General features: G+C 61.4%; 1 protein-coding gene across 1 annotated transcript; it reads right to left on the bottom strand.

The window, feature by feature from the left end:
• Positions 1 to 1,533: 1,533 nt before the first annotated feature.
• On the bottom strand, positions 1,534 to 10,033 carry TMEM161A (transmembrane protein 161A). Its single transcript, XM_050910784.1, is given in 15 exon segments — positions 1,534 to 2,451; positions 2,693 to 2,789; positions 2,868 to 3,042; positions 3,244 to 3,357; positions 3,577 to 3,720; positions 3,861 to 3,921; positions 4,013 to 4,164; positions 4,467 to 4,623; positions 4,756 to 4,853; positions 5,128 to 5,208; positions 5,292 to 5,395; positions 5,810 to 5,866; positions 5,869 to 5,953; positions 5,955 to 6,038; positions 9,885 to 10,033. Coding segments are annotated over 15 exon segments (1,806 nt in total). The 3' UTR covers positions 1,534 to 2,203.
• Positions 10,034 to 15,387: the final 5,354 nt, after the last annotated feature.

Here is a 15,387-nt window from a genome sequence, read left to right as displayed (position 1 = left end):
CAGCTCTGCAGGATGCAGACAGGACGGCAAGGGGATCTCATTTTGGATGGAAGTGGGGTGGGAAGGCAGGGCTCACTGCTTCCCTCCCTGCCAGGGCATGAAGGAAGACCTCCAGGAGCTGCTGCGATCCAAGCCCTCTCCCCAGCCCGTGGTTTCTTGCCAAGCGTGGCTCGGTGGCCACCGAAGGTAGGTGTGCACCGGGGGAGCAGGGGTGATACGAGGCCAGATCCAGGTCACAGCGGGGACTTCTGGTGCCAGTCTGAATCCTGGTGCCAGCGGAGCCTCTGCAGCAACGAAACCTCTTGGTCCCAGCTGCTCCCCTCTCCGCTGAGAGCCTGAGTGTGGGCCTTTGCAGAGCCCAGCCCGTACCCTATTCTAAATAAAGCAAAGATACAAAGAGTAAAAATAATTCTGGGGAGAGGAAGATGGGGGGGCTCTTTCATTTTATTTGATGTGGCCCAATTTCAGTGCCTGTGGATCTGTCTCCTGCTCTTGGCTAGTCTATCAGTCATTGTCCCCGCCTGAGAGGGTCACGTCTGGGCAGATCTCAGGGGAGGAACTGTCTGCATGTCTGAATGCAGCACAACCCCAGGCCCTAGCAACCGTCCTCCTGCCGCGAAGGCTTCCCTGCCAGCTCAGCCCCCGGCTGCTTCCTCCACATGCTTAAGGAAAATTAGATAAATGAGCCATCAAGGCAGTTGGACTAGCTTTTAATGGGACAGCGCAGGCTGGAACAAGTCCCTTCTGCATCCTGGCCCTGGGGGAATCGCTTCTTCCTTGCACCTTTCCACCCATGTCTTGGTGACAGTGCTGCTGGAGCCAAATTCCTCCTGGCCCTGTGCAGGTTAACGGCACTGCTCTGGGCTCTGGTTGCCCCAGCTGTTTGCAGAAGGGAAATTTCCCCATAATTTTTCACAAAAGGGCTTTTACTGTGTCTGAAGCTTGGGTACTCGGGAACCAGGCGGAGGAGGGCTGTCTGGATTAGCCCTGTTAACACCGGGCAAAGGGCTGCCTTCTCATCTCGGCCCTTAGCAAGAGGGAATTAAGACCATTACAAGGCTATCAAATAGGATCAGAGCCCCTCTCCCTTTCTCTGAGCAGCCCAGACCTGCTAATCCTTTTTCATGCAGCTGGACCGGCACCCACCGTGCAGTGGGGAAGAGCTTGGCTGAGATGGACAAGGGGCCGTGTACCCCGTTCTCCCCCCCCGCAGCTGGGCTGAGCAGTGTGTTATCGGCGGGGGTGACATCCCAGTGCCGAGGGAAGGGCGGGCCAGGAACGGGCACCGAGTCGGGCTGTGATGGGGTGAATGTGAGGTCTCCTCCTCGAGTGCGATGAGGCCGGGCTGCAGGGTTTGTTGAAGTGCTCAGCCTCTTCCCCTTGCCGCAATAACCTGTACGGGGCTTTGCTGCTTGCCCGCCTGCCCAAAGGCAGCTGCCTTCGCACCGTGGGACCCCCTGCCCTGCTGGAGGGGCTTCGGGGCCGCAAACTGCAAACAAAGCAGCAGCTTTTGGAGTGGCAAACAGACTCTGGGTTACTTATTTATTTCTAAAACAGCCAACAGCTGAGGCTGCTGGGCCTGAGGATTTCACACAAAGCAGAGGGATGACACCAAGGAGCTCCGACCCACCTGGCCAGAGCAGCGACCCTACAAAAATACACTCACCCTCAGCCAGTGGAGGCAAATGCTAGGCAGAGCAAACCCCAAAGTCTGTGCCGGCAAGCCAAGCTGCCGCTTCAGCCCGGCTGTGAGGTCTCCACCATGCAAGGGCAATCCCCACCGAGTCCTCTGCCCAGCACGTACCACCCGGGGCTGCCAGGAGCCGCTGCCCTCGAGAAAAACACAGCGGCAGAACGTCCCCAGGTCAGGTCAGAGCAGGCAGCAGCAAACCTGGCTGCAGGGCTTCGGCTCGTCCATCCTGCGCGGGGCCAGGAAGGGGAAGAGGGGCTGGAGGGACGCAGCCCTGAGCAGCAGAGAGGCGAGAGCAGGCACGGTGGTGGTTGGCAGCAGGAGCAGGCGATGCCCACGCTGGCCCGGATGCATAAAACCTGTCATGCTGAGAGCTGGCGGCAAAAATATCCCCACGTGCGTGTCCACGTGTGCCACCAGCACGTGCAAAGGGGGAAACCAGCCAAGGCAGGAGCAAGGGGACCAGCAGCCAGGCACTGACTGCGCCCCGAGGCACATCCCAGCTCCCCCCAGTCAGGAGGCTGCCAAGTACTGGTGGAAGTAGAGGCCGAAGAGGCTGGTGACGACCTGGCAGGCGGCCACCCACCAGGTGAGGAAGGCGAAGAGTCCGCGGAAGAAGAGGGGGGTGAAGATGCCACCCAAGACGCCTGTGATCTGCTCCACCGCGGCATGCACGTCCTCCCCGTCGGGACGTGGTGGTGCTGTGGCCGCTGCCGGATGGAGGGGAGGGGGCTCTGGATACAGCCCCCACGAGTGGTGCCCTGCGTGACAGAGGGGACAGGTCCACGGGGTCGGTCCCTGCGCTGCAGCCCCATCCGCATGCTACAGACTGAGCTGAGTCCCAGCAGACTCACTGCATGCATTAGATTCATGCCAACTGCAAACCATGTCTTGAGAGCCTGGGGATGCCTCGGATGCTGATGGCTTGATGATGACTTGCAGGTCTCATCCTGCCCCTCCCGAGCCCCCGTGTTCCCCGCATTCCCCCCGCCGCCTCCTTACCCAGCGTCTTGAGGAGCAGCGTGCAGTGGAGGGTGAGGATGACGGGTCCCAGGTACTGCAGGCTGACCACGGAGACGTAGCAGTAAATCCTTGTGATCTGTGGGCAGTGTGGATCAGTAGGAGGCCGGCAGCCATGCCCGGACCCCTGCTCCCATCCCATCTCCCGCATCCAGACCTTGCGCTGGATCTCCAGGATGGCGATGCGTCCGGCTTCCTTCCTCATCTGCTCCACCCAGCGCTCGGCCAGGCCCAGGTACGCCTGGAGGTGATGGCGGGTGACGGCCAGGCGCAACAGGCAGAGGCCGACGATGGTCCAGAGGCGCGCGGTGTTGTAGGCAGAGTCTGACATGCTGGGGCAAGAGGAGGGGGCTGTCAGGGAGATCTCGAGGGCCAGAAACCCCCCCTGTGTCCCAGAGAGGGTGTCTGATGGGAGAGGTGGCAGCGGTGGGGAGGATGAGGGGCTACTGGTGTTGGAGAAGGTGGACTGGTGTGCCCGTGCCTCAGTTTCCCCTTGGAGTGAAGGATGCCGGAGCACAGAGTTGGACACTTACATCTGCACCGTCTGCTTGCCCATGGGCGCGTGGAGCAAGAAGTCCCGTGAGATGGGCTTGATCCACATCACCACCACCAGGACAGGCGCCAGGAAACTCACGTGGAGCAGGACCCTGCGGCGGAGCCGTCAGAGACCCCCGTGCAGCCTGGTGCCCCCCGCTCCCTCCATCCCTCCGCGGGCAGGGACCGGTCCTCACCCACGCCCCCTCCACCCTCTCCCACCACCAAACCTCCTCGCCGCCCTGCAGCCACAGAGCCGGGGTGGGTCCCAGCCCCTGAGATGCCAGCACCGAGCCCCTCGCCTCCTTCCCCACCCGCAGATTTCACCCAACTGGGTCAGGGGCTTGTCGGCAGCCATCCGGAGAGCGTCGAGGTGCGTCTGGGCCAGGCGCAGTCCCGGGAAGGTCAGGCAGGCACCCAGGAAGGAGCACAGGGCCACCAGCCCTAGCTTGAAGGCCAGCTTGGCAAGGGGCAGCCTGTGGAGAGAGAAGGTAGCGTGGGGGGGACGGGACGGGTCAGCCCCATCCCCGGTGAGCCCCAGAGGGGTTCCCACCCCAGACCTCCAAAAAAACCTTCCAAAAACCCCATTTCCCTCCCTGCCCAGTCATCAACTCACGTCCACTCCCAGCCCCGCTGCTTCAGGATGCTCTCCAGGTTGCTGCTGATGCCGGCCAGCCCTGCGGGGAGCGACCCCCCCCCATGAGTGGGGTGCCCGCAGCCCCCAGGGACCACCTGCCCGCCTGCCTCTCCCTGTCCCGCCTCACCCACCGGGCTCGAGGCCGAACTCCAGGTAGTCCTCACGGATGACCAGGGCCACCATGGCGAGGAGGAGGAAGAAGAAGGCGAAGGTGAGGCAGACGGAGCGCTCGCCCCCCTCCTCAGAGCGGAAGTAATGGCGCATCACCATGAAGAAGACCTTGCTGTGGGCGAGGGGCAGCCGTCAAGGAAACCAGGGGCTTTGGGACCCCCCCCCCTGCTCATTAGCACATCGTAAAGCATCCACATCGTTAGGCCACTGCCACCTTCTCTGCGGGGAAAGCTCTCATTAGGCACCTTTACAGCTCATCAGCGAGTGGTTTATAAATCCATAAATTTAAGTTTTCCACCTCAACTGGCTTTTAATGGGGAAAAAACAAGGACGGCGGGTTCCCTCTCCTGCCCACTGGCAGCCTGGACCCAGCGGGTGGTGGCAACTGCACCCCAAAAGTCAGCAGAAGGATACACGGAGAAGACGACCGTCAGCAGGCACCAGAGCACCCCGATGTTCATCTCCTTCTGGGGTTCCACCAGGCAGTAGTAGCCCTCAGTGAAGACGTACACGGCGGTGGAGTAGACAGCAAAATCCACGAACCACTGGTACTCCAGGAAATAACGCAGCACTGGTGTGACAGAGGGACACATCACCGTGCTGTGGGGACCCACGGTGGGTCCTGGGCACAGCCAAGGGTCCCCAGTCCAGGGTAATACTGGGTGCTGCATGCAGAGGGAGCGGTGGGTGCACAGGGGGTTACCAAGAGCATCCACAGCGGTGATGGGGCTGGTGTCCAGGCGGAGGTCGATGTCCCGGGGCACGGAGAGGGGCTTGTCATCCGTCACGCCATTCATCCTCCTGCAAGGGAAACCTGGGCTCGGGACGGCAGTCAAAGAGCTGGCTTGTCCCTTGTGTCCCACGGTGCCGAAAGCCCGTCGCGTGGCAGCACCTCCCTGGCTTGAGGCTCCTCGTCATCGGCCCCGAGCCCGTCTGTGGCCGAGGCTGTCACTGCCGTACCTCCCCAGGGGAGTCCCGCAGCGCACCGGCATGACTTCCATTATCACCAAACCAAAATATTTATCGTTTTAAGTCCCTCCTGCCCGCCAGAGCCGCGGGCGCAAGCTGAGCTGACCTGTCCCGCTTGGCCTTGGGCCGCTGCTTGCCTGCCAGGGCGCAGAGCTCCTCCTCCGAGGGGTGCTTGTAGCGGTGCAGGCTGGAAGGGAGCAGTCGGGTGTCAGCGGTGCCGGGTGTCCCCGAGGCCCCACGGGGACGAGCAGGGAGGGACAGGCCACGTACCTGCCGTTGCAGAGCAGCCAGCGAGCGAAGGAGCAGTGCGGGGCCATCTTCTGCATGACGCTGGCTGCCAGCAGGCTCACCACCACCTGCACCCCCATCACCGCCTGCGCCGGGGACACCCTCAGGGGTTCACCCCGGCACTCGAGCGCCCAGAGCCGGGGGGGAGCTGGGGAGCCCCCCACCAGCCTGCAACACCGGGGCTGTCTGCTTCCCCCAGCCCCTGTCCCTGCCATGGGACAGCCCGGGCATGCACCCCACGGGCATGTAACCCCCCGGGACATGCCGGGCATGCACCCCCCGGGCATGCACAGCCCTGGGACACCCCGGGCATGCACACTTGGGCATGCACCCTCCTAGGCACACACCTCCCGGGCATGCACACCTGAGCATGCACCCCCCAGGCATGCAACCCCCGGGACAGCCCGTGCATGCACCCCCAGGCATGCACCCTCCCGGACAGACACCCCCGGGGCCAGCCCCCCCCCCTCCCCGGGCAGGCACCCCCGGTGCGCGCTCACCATGCCGGGGTCAGTGCAAAGGCGGCGGCAGGAAGCCTGCCCGCCGCCACCGCCCCCCCTGCCGGCCAATCCGCCGTCGTCCTCCCTCTGATTGGCAGCTTCTCAACCAATGGAGAGGCCGTGCTGGGCGGGGGCGGACCCTCCGCGGCGCCCGGTTCCGCGGGCGCTGCTTCCTGGGAGCTGTGGTCGCCGGGCGGCCCCGGGTTCGCGGGTTCGAGCCCCGGCTGCGCTGCGCGGAACAGCGGCACAGCCCCAGCAGCGGCCGCATGGCTGTATATATAATAAATCATATACATGTATATGCCTGCACCCGCTATGTATATGTGTGCACACATGGGGGTGTGCATTTGCACCTGAATGGCCCCTTCAGGCTGAGGCTCTGCAATACCCGTCCCTGCATGCAGCCCCCAGGCATTGTATTTTGGGGGCAAAGGAGGGCACAGGGGTTTGGGTGGCAGCAGCTCGATCCCCGTGGCCTCCTCGTCCTCCTCCACCCTGGGCCTGGGGCTGGCTGAGCTGGGACCTTCCCCTTCCTGGTGCCCTCCCTGGAGCAACGATGCCACGGGGCAGGCTGTAACCATCTTGCGTGCCGTGTCCTTTTGCCCCCGTCTTCCTTGCGAGATAAATGGGCTCCTCTCCTGCATTTATCCCCCCGTTGCTGCCCGGCTGCATCTCCCTGTGGGCACTGGAGGAGCTGAAGGTGGACGAGGCCAGGGCAGAGCCTGCTGGGTGCAGCTCGTCCAGGCTGACGGTGGGTAAGGGGCTTCAGGGCCCACCACGGTGCCAGCGCCTGCGTCACAGCGGGGGTCTGCAGGCATTTCAGCTGAGCTCGGGGTTATTTAGGGCTGTGACAGCCCTGCCCTGCAAGGAGCACCCACTCACCCTGATGAGGAGCTCCATGGGTGCTGGTGGGTGCCCCTGGTCCAGGCGGGGTGCTGGTGGCCCCGAGGGGTTGCCATGGTTATCGATCTCCCAGGTGACAGGATGCGCTTCCCGCTAGATGTCGCTTCCGCCCGTGCCCCGAGCATCCCCCACGGGTTGGGGTACCCAGGCTTGGGGGGTGTCACATCCCCCCCGGCCCCAGGCACCCCCAGGGCAGCCTGGGCATGCAGCCCCCAGTGTGCCCCCCGTGCCAGCTTTGGCCAGGAGCTGAGCAGCCCCTCCGCCGATGGCGGGGAGAACTCAGGGGCCGTGATGCCAAAAAACCCCCCAGCCTGCCCGAAGTGGCCTGATCCTGGCTGCCAGGTGCCCCTGGCTGCGAGCCGAGCCAGGGGCAGGGGAAGCAGCTTGCTCCATCACCTTTGCTGACCGGGCACAGCCCATGTCCTGGCCCCCCCAGACACCCCCAGCCCTTGCACCGGGGTGCAGCGCTGGCCACAGGCTCTGCAGAAACTGGTGGCTGCGCCTCTCTGGAACAAATGCAGGGCCCCAGGATCCTTGCAGCCCCCACGGCGTTGGCTTTCAGCTCCGCCGAGACACAAAAAAGGAGGGAAAGGTGGAAGATGGATGCTCAGAGCACCCCCAGCCCAGCCGCCCTCCCCCAGGACACAAAAGCCCCTTTGAGGTCTGATTTTACACCGCTCCTGCCGAGATGCCCAAATCAGCATCAGCAAAGGGAGCTGCCACGACAGGCGCTGTCGGTGCCGCGGTGAAGTCATTGAATTAATAGGGTGCCCCGGCCCTGCACCCGGTGAGGGGGTGCCAGGCCCAGCACGGTCCCCGTACGCACTGCAGGGATGTTTCCTTGAAGGGCTGGGGCTCGGCAGCCACGCGGCACCCACCGAGCTGGAGCCCAGCCCGGGACAACCGAGCTCCCGTCAGTCTTGCAGCCGGGGGACCCCATGGGCACCGTGGCCAGGGACCAGCTCGGGGACTTCCCACCTCTGGGCGATGCTGGGGGCAGCTGGCATGCCGGGAGCCGGTCTGTGCCCGTTCCCCCCCCCAGAAGTTTCCCATTTTGCACAAAGGCGGCGGCGGCGGGCATTGTCCGGGCTGCATCGCATTACCCAGGGCTCCCGGAGAAATCACTTGTATTTCACGCTCCATTGAGCAGCTGCCTGTATATATTTTCTGTGTTGCACTTTTAGCATGACAAAAGGAGAGGGCCTGTGAACTCCTTGCTCTTCAGACCTCTCCGACACGTCCCCTGAGCGGAGCCCCCCTCGGTTAGCATAACAAACTGCCACGCTCCCTCCGACGTGCTCCGGCTCCCTCCCGGCCCTTTCCCCAGGGTAATTTAATGTATAGCTCAATATTTGGGCGTCTGGGTCGCTGGCGGTGGCGGGCGAGCGCGTGCTGGGGGGGTTCGGAGGCAGGGATTTCGGCAAGGACATCCTTCTGATACATCCGCAGGGGAGCTGGCCCGGCCCCACGTCACCCACGCTGTGTTTAACTGGTCACCAGAAACACTGGTGGGATCTTGCAGCCCCCCCTGGGGAGGGGACTGAGCCGCGGCAGCCCCGGCTGGACCTGGCACCGGCTTCATGGCTCCGGCACCCCAATGCCGAGTGAGCAACCGGAGTCACCAACCTCTGCGGTGACGCTGTGCACCGTCCCCCGTCTGCTCCTGGAGCTGCAGGTCTCTAGGCTCTATTTTTGCCTTGAAATTTGTCTTAAAGACAGAAAAATGGGGGCTGCGGGGCTGGAGTGAGTCTCAGGACCAGCGGCACCAGCTGGGGCTGGAGCAACCAGTCAGTGCACTGGGAGCTGGTGGTGGTGGCTGGGTGTTTGTCCCTCCCGGCTCCCCATTTGCACAACCTCTCCCACCCGTCCCCCATCAGGGCCACCCCTGGGGAGCCATGTGGACCAGCAAAGCGGGGCCAGACCCAGTTCCCAGGTCTGGGGTGGAAACGAAGAGAGGAAGAGGGAGCGAGCGTGAGGTGAGATGTGCCCGTCCCGACATGGGCCAAGCCCGAAGCCGGGCTGCTCCTGCCTCCTCCCAGCCCAAAAGGGACAGGACATTGTCCCCTCCGGGGCTGGGAACCCCTTGGGGCACCCCTCACCTCCCTCCGTGGGGAAGAAGAGGGCTGGCGAGATAAAAGCTCGATCCACTGGAAAGGAAACACATCCCAGACAGCGGGTCTCGCAGGGATTTGGGGGGTCCTGCAAGAAAAAGGGGTGAAATTCTGCTCAAAGACCAGCGGCATGAGCGAGACCAGGCTGTGACACGGCTCGGGGCTTTGAACACCTTTAATGCACGTGATTTTTTTTCCCTTTTGCCTCGTTGAGCTGCAGACCTCGTCCTCCCGATGCCTCGGGCTTGGTGGCAGCGGCTCTGTGTCCTTCCAGCTTCCTGGGATGTCATCTCATGGTCCGTGCACCCCGTCTGGCCCGGGTGGGACCCCCTGGGCACATCTGGCTTCAGCCTTGGGGCTGCTTATAGGGGAAAGGAGGGAGCAAGCCCTTACCCTGGGGATGAGAAGGGCATCTGCACGGATCCTGCCCACGCTTCAAACCGAGCCTTGGCTTTTCTCCAGCCTTTCTTGGTCACCCAGGCCCCACGGCATCCGCTCATGCCACCTGTTAATGGGAGAAACTGGTGTGAGCCCAGTCCCAGCCTGGTGAGAACCGGGGCCGAGTCCCTGCGGGATGGCCGGGAGGTGACCGTGTCACCACCACGCCAATTCTCTGCCCAAATAATTTCTGCCGTCCCTACAACCACAGTCCCCATCCCGTTGTGCACTTGGGGACATTTCTGTTGGGGTCTGGCTCCAGCCTCCGGCAGCGGGGACAGGCAGGAGTTTGGGGTCAGCATGTATTTAAGTGGCTGGTGACACCCTGGGACATCTTGAAAGAGGGCAGGTGACAGCAGGAGCAGGAAAAACCATGTCGCTGCCGGTGTCTAATGGGGAGAAGAGCTCCTGCCCGGGCAGGAGAGGGGGTCATGTCCTGCAAAACTCATCTAAGTCCTTTAAGGCGATGCTCCCAAAGCAGTGAGAGCTCTGGGGGACCTGGGCACTGCCGTGGGGTTCACGGGGTCCCCACCTCCCACCCCGTTCCCACGGGCTGCTCCAAAAAAATCCTCACCGAGAGTCACGCTTTGCACCGGGTTTCTTGCAAACAGGCTGACCCTCACGCCGTCCCTGGGGCATGCCGTGACACCTCTTCTCTCATGTCCTTGTTGCTGCTGGTCGCTTGCCGGGGGTCCCGATGCCCCGACTGTGGGACGCAGTCAGCAAAGCCCCCGGTGCGCTGCCAGGCAGCTGCCTGCGGATGAACATACATGGCGTTAGCTGCTGCCTGCACCGGGGCTGCCACACCACGTCGCGGTGCACGCACCCCTCCCCTAATTCCACTCTCCTCCTGCGTTTCCCCCTCCTCCCCATGGCTGCATCCCCCCCCCAGCCTTTCCCTTACGCAGCTTTGCAGGGCCTGAGCCCGAATTTGCTCATTAATTGGCCAGTCAGGGCATCCTTCTGTTCTCCCTTCACGTTCAGCCTTTGGCGTTGCTTTATGGGGTGCTAAAGCTGTGCTGACAAGTGCTGCATGGCATAAATCCCCGAGAAGTGCCTGTTCTTGCTGGCTCACCCAGCCCTGATCCCCTGCAAGGGCTCTGTTGGCTTTGGGGTTCAGGTCCAGCTCCCTCCGTGGTCTGCGTGGGGTGGGGAATCAGTGCAGGCACCCTCCTTTCCTTGAGCCCCTCCGACCCCGAGCACACGGATGCCCTCAGGGATGCACACGGGGCCATGCATCCCCCACGCGTCCGCATGGATGCCCACGCAGGGCTGGGGAAGGCATGAGCGCGTTTGCACGTGCTGAGATCGCCTGATGCTTCAGCATGAATATTGCTCTTAGAAAAGCTCCTCCTCGATGCTTTTATGCTTGGGTTTTGCCAGAGCCCGCCTGGGCTCTCCTTCTGGGATGCTGCAAAGCCGCCGGGGTGCAGGGAGGATGCTCGCTGCCAGAGGGGTCCCCTGCAAGGCCAGGCTCCCTGCAATCCCACCCTTTCCCACCACAATCCCACTTCAAACCCTCTTCCCGGATCTCCCTCACCCCTTGCCTGCGCTGACAATACCACATCTGTGCCCCATCTCAAAGGAGCCTTGTCTGGGGGATGCAGATGCCCTGGATTCCCCTTTCCGGGGCCGGCTGCGTTGCTTCCTTACGGGATCAGGGGTGCGCACAGAGGCTGCCCACGCTTCCCAGGAGCTTGGGGTTCACAGTGGCGCTTGCTCTGCCTCCCTGTAGCCAAGGGGGTCCCCGTCTGCCCCCCACCTTCCTTATCTTGTGAAGTGAGACCACTCAAGCCGAGCATCCGTGCAGCGCCCAGCTCAGGGAGGGCCGGGGCCGGGACGAGGATCTCAGCAGCTCATTCAGTGCGACGGGAATGGGAAGGGCTCGATCCTGCTGCTGCTGCACACAGTGTGGATTTAATTAATAAACCAAGGTGTGTTTTGGGCAGGAAAAGCAGTATTTCTTATTTATCCAAATGCTCAGCTAATTTCTCTTTTCCCTGATGAATTGACCAACGCCTGCGGCTTATGGGACACAAAGCAACCTGTTCGGATGTCCCCCCCCACCCCGACCTTCGCCGAGGTGCAGCGAGAGCCACCGGCGTCTTCTCCCTGCTCCAACACGGGGGCAAGACACGAGGGACCCCCGGGGAGCCCTGGGGCAACTTGTGGGCCCAAGCCTGGGTTTGTGGCATGGCTCAGCGCCGCTGGGGCAACTGCCTGGGGGGGAATAACCCCCGTTATTGGGGTGCCCAGGGGGTCTGCACTCCCTCCTCCCCCGGCTGCCCTGCCCTCACCAGGCTGGGAACAGCTTGAGTGTCCAGGCAGGGAATTCATTTAAATAAATTTCCATAGGGATTAATTTCGCCCCTTCTCCAGCAGCGTGGCGGAGGCGAGCGCGCGCGTGTGTGTGTGTGTGCATGAGAAAAGCTGAGCCTGTTTTGGGGGAGCTGGGGAGATGAGGAGGATGGGGGGCACTGTCCTCTCCCTGCAGCCCCATCCACCCTCGCTGCCCTTCATCCCTTCATTTCCAGCTTTGGGAAGGTTTTGAGCCGGTCCTCACCCACGCGCAAGCCCGGCCCAGCGGGTGCTCGGTGCCAGAGGTGCTGGTCCCAAGCAGGGGGGATCATCGAGTGCCCAAAAATTTCAAAACTTTCCAAACAGAGCTACAGCAAGCTAAGAGTCAGCGTCGGGTGGCTCAAAATACCATCAGGGAGAGAGATTTGGGCTGTGCAAGCCGGCGGGAAGAAAATCCATGGGATTTGCCGTGATCAAAAGCCCACAGATGCCCCCCCCACACCAGGAGCCTTGTCCTGGCTGCGTCCCGGTGCGGGGTTTGCCCTGTGGACGCCTGACCTGGGTCCTTCTGCACCAAAAATCTGCATTTTGCTTTTCGGCGCTCCCTGAGCAGCACGCCGGGATCCCGGGCACAAAACCACGGCGGGGCTGGGATGAGGGAGGGATGCAGCGGGGGTTTCTCCATCCACACCGATGGGCTCCGGCACGGGGGAGCACCGGCACGGGGCAGAGGGGGTGCACGGAGATGCCACCAGCAACTCTGCTGCCGAACGCTCCCACGCCACTGAGTAATTCAGCCCACGGGTCCCCCCGAGCTCTGCTCACCCGCAGCCCCGGCAGCCTCTCCCCACCGCAAACAGGGATTTCGAGGGCTGGGAAAAATACCCCTGGAGTGGTCGCACAGTCTGGATGCTTGGAAATGCCAGGAGCCAACACTGCCATGAAGTTTTTCAGCTTTTCCAGCCCCCCCAGGACCCCTGGCACAGGGGCCACCCTTTCAGCGAGGAGAAATGATAATCCCCCCCCCGTTAAATGAGTGCAAGAGCATCTAAACGACAGATGCAGGTTTTTTTCCATTCTGCTTAGGATTTGGGATTCAAAGCGCGAGACGGATTCAAATAACCGGGGTAAATAAATCAGGGCTAGTGAACACTTGGAAACAAGCAGAGCGATAGCTATTTTTGGCTGTCAAATTTGGGAGGTTTTAAGGCTCCTTCAGGGCACGAACTGCTGCAAGAATTCGTTACCACTGCAGCAAAATAAAAGCACGGCGAGGAAGGAGAGTTTCCTTTCTCCTCCCGGGGAGATGGAGATGGGCAAACCCAGCAATGCCAGGTCTGCCGGGGGCCTTGGACCCACAGAAATGTTGATTTTGGGCTCTCAGGTGGAAAACAGGGACCCTGGGTGATTCCTGGAGGGAATGTCCCCGTGGAGGGTCCGTCCTGGGAACCTGCCATTGCTCCCAAGTGGAGTTTTTTCCGTTGAGGATGGAGGTAGCAGAATTAAACCCATTTCTTTGAAAATGCCAAGTGGAGCACAGAACGTCACTGGGATTTCTTGAAAACTAAAAAATACCCTTTCCATTTGGATTTTCTGCAGGAATCCCAATTTTTAAGTGGCTCACCTACCCGCTTTGGGAAGGCGAGGCTGCCGGAAGGGCAGCTCTCACCGCGCGGTGCCAGCCCCCACCAACTCGGGCTCTAAAGCACCCACCCCCGGTTTGGTTTGGTGCTGCAGCACCCGCCGGCACCCAGCACTGCCCCAGTGTCCTGCGTCTCGTTTGCTTGAGTTTGTTAAGGCTTGGAGACGCAGGGAAGCAAGGAAAGCCCGCAGCCCCGCCGGCGGCTGGGCTCATTATTGTAATTTTGGAAGCCTGGGCTGCCCTGCCGCTGGGCATGGCTCTGCCTTTAAACCCCGGCAGCTCCAGAGCTGGGCTTGCAGGGGATGGAGACCAGCTTTTTGGGGGGTGTACAGTGTGTCCCAAGCCCCCCTTTTTTTCAAGAAAAGGTTCTGCATGCTGCACACCTCCTGTTCCCAGGTAAACTGCCCTTGCTTTGTGTCCCCAGCCTGGCCCGGAGCCCAGAACAGGCACCCATGGTCCATCCCAGGGTGGGCAGCCCCCACAGGCGCTGGGGACCTGGTCCATGGGGCAGCACCCAAATAAAATGAGCTGAATTATAGTTTAAGGCAAAGCTCAGCATCAGCATGGAGGTTCTCTGCTCTTTGCCATGGAAACAAGCGTTGCTAAGGGATTGCTTAATAGGGAGTAAAATATTCTAAAAATCTAAGTTTGGTGGCAGCAGGATTGAACCCCCAGTCCTGGGGAGCGGATGGCGCTGGGGGGGGCTGCCCTTGCAGCAGCTCCCACGCACAGCCGAAAGCTCCAGTTCTCCGTCCATGTGGAGAAACCCCTGGCATGGGGAGAACTGGGCACAGGGCAGGGGTGCCGGGTGATTTGGGGGGGGCATGGGCTCCCCGGCCACGTTGGCATGGTCCTGGGGTTGCTCCAACGCAGAGCCGGGGATGTCAAGCCTGCAACCCTTTAAGCATATGTTATTAAACAGACTCACAAAAGGGTCCCACAAGGGATAAAGCCACCAGCACTGCCCCCTCGGAGTGGGTGCAATGCTGGGCTCTTGCACGGTGCCTCAGTTTCCCCTCCTGCATGACCGACGTGGCTGCCGCCGTCAGCACCCGCTTCTCCCGGCGTCCTCTGTGGGCACGCTGAGCCGGCGATACCTGTTTAACTTTATTAATTTTCTGGGTATGAGGAAAGGGGCTGGGGACGGGGACGGGGAGGGGGGGGAATAATACAGGCAGGGGCCACCTCTGACCTTGACCCCCGTCCTGGCTCCCCGTGGCAGCTGGGCCGTCGCGCCTCCGCCGACAGCTCAATGGGCGCTTTGTCTGCGCCCGCCGGCCCCGCGCAGCCCCGTCGCCCCCAATAATATTTATGGAGTCGGCAGTCACCTTCTCCCCTGCTCCCTGCATCTCAATAACAGCTGGGCTGGTGAGATCCAGGGAATCTGGGAATTTATAGTCCGGAGAGTTGCTGCTCTTTAGCCCCGTGGGGTGGGGAGTAGCGGATCCTGCCCCTCGGATGGCGTGTGTGCATGAATAACACACCCCGGCTTCGTTTCGGGTACTGTTCACAGCCCTCGAGCTTTTTTTTCCCCCCTCCTAAAAAAAGCCTGTTTAAAAGCAAACAGGTGGGGGGGAATTTTCTTGCTTTTCCCAAATCTTGCAAAGCCGCTCTGCTCCCAAACCAGCTTTGGGGGGGTGGAAAAGGTGGTGAAAATGCAGCGCTGATTTATTTTACTGTGTTTCTGCTCACTGTCCAATTCCTCCATCAATTAAACCGATCGAAAGCTCCTTTCCAAAGCTCCAGCAAAGGATATTTTAAGATTCTTCTGCCAGAGATGCTGCGGATGGGTGCAGCCCCAGTACCCCTGGGCGCGGGGGGATTTGGGTCTGCCCTGAGCCCATCAAAGTCCCCGGGAAGCTCCCTCGGCATCCCGGGCTCCAAAGCAGATGATTTAAGCAAAGGTGCTCGTTCAGGAAGGGATCGACCAGGGAAACCTTAACATTTGGGGAAGAAAGAGGAGGATCGGTGAAGGCGCATGGCACAGCGATGACCCTGGTTTGCTGGGATTTGGAAAATCCTGTTAAAGGGTAACTTCTCCTTGATGGGTGATTCGGGGCAAGAAGGGACCGGGCGTGAATCCAAGTTCCTGCGGAGTTATTCCAAACTCTACGGAAAACAGGGCTGAAGCAGTGGATCTCTGCGGGTGGGAAATTGGGCCAATGTGGGCTGTTTTGGTTGTTCCC

The sequence above is a fragment of the Gymnogyps californianus genome, chromosome 24 (genome assembly GCF_018139145.2).
Source record: "Gymnogyps californianus isolate 813 chromosome 24, ASM1813914v2, whole genome shotgun sequence".
Classification (NCBI taxonomy): Eukaryota; Metazoa; Chordata; class Aves; order Accipitriformes; family Cathartidae; genus Gymnogyps; species Gymnogyps californianus.
Note: the sequence above shows the minus strand (reverse complement) of the source record. Positions and strands in the feature narration are given on the sequence as shown.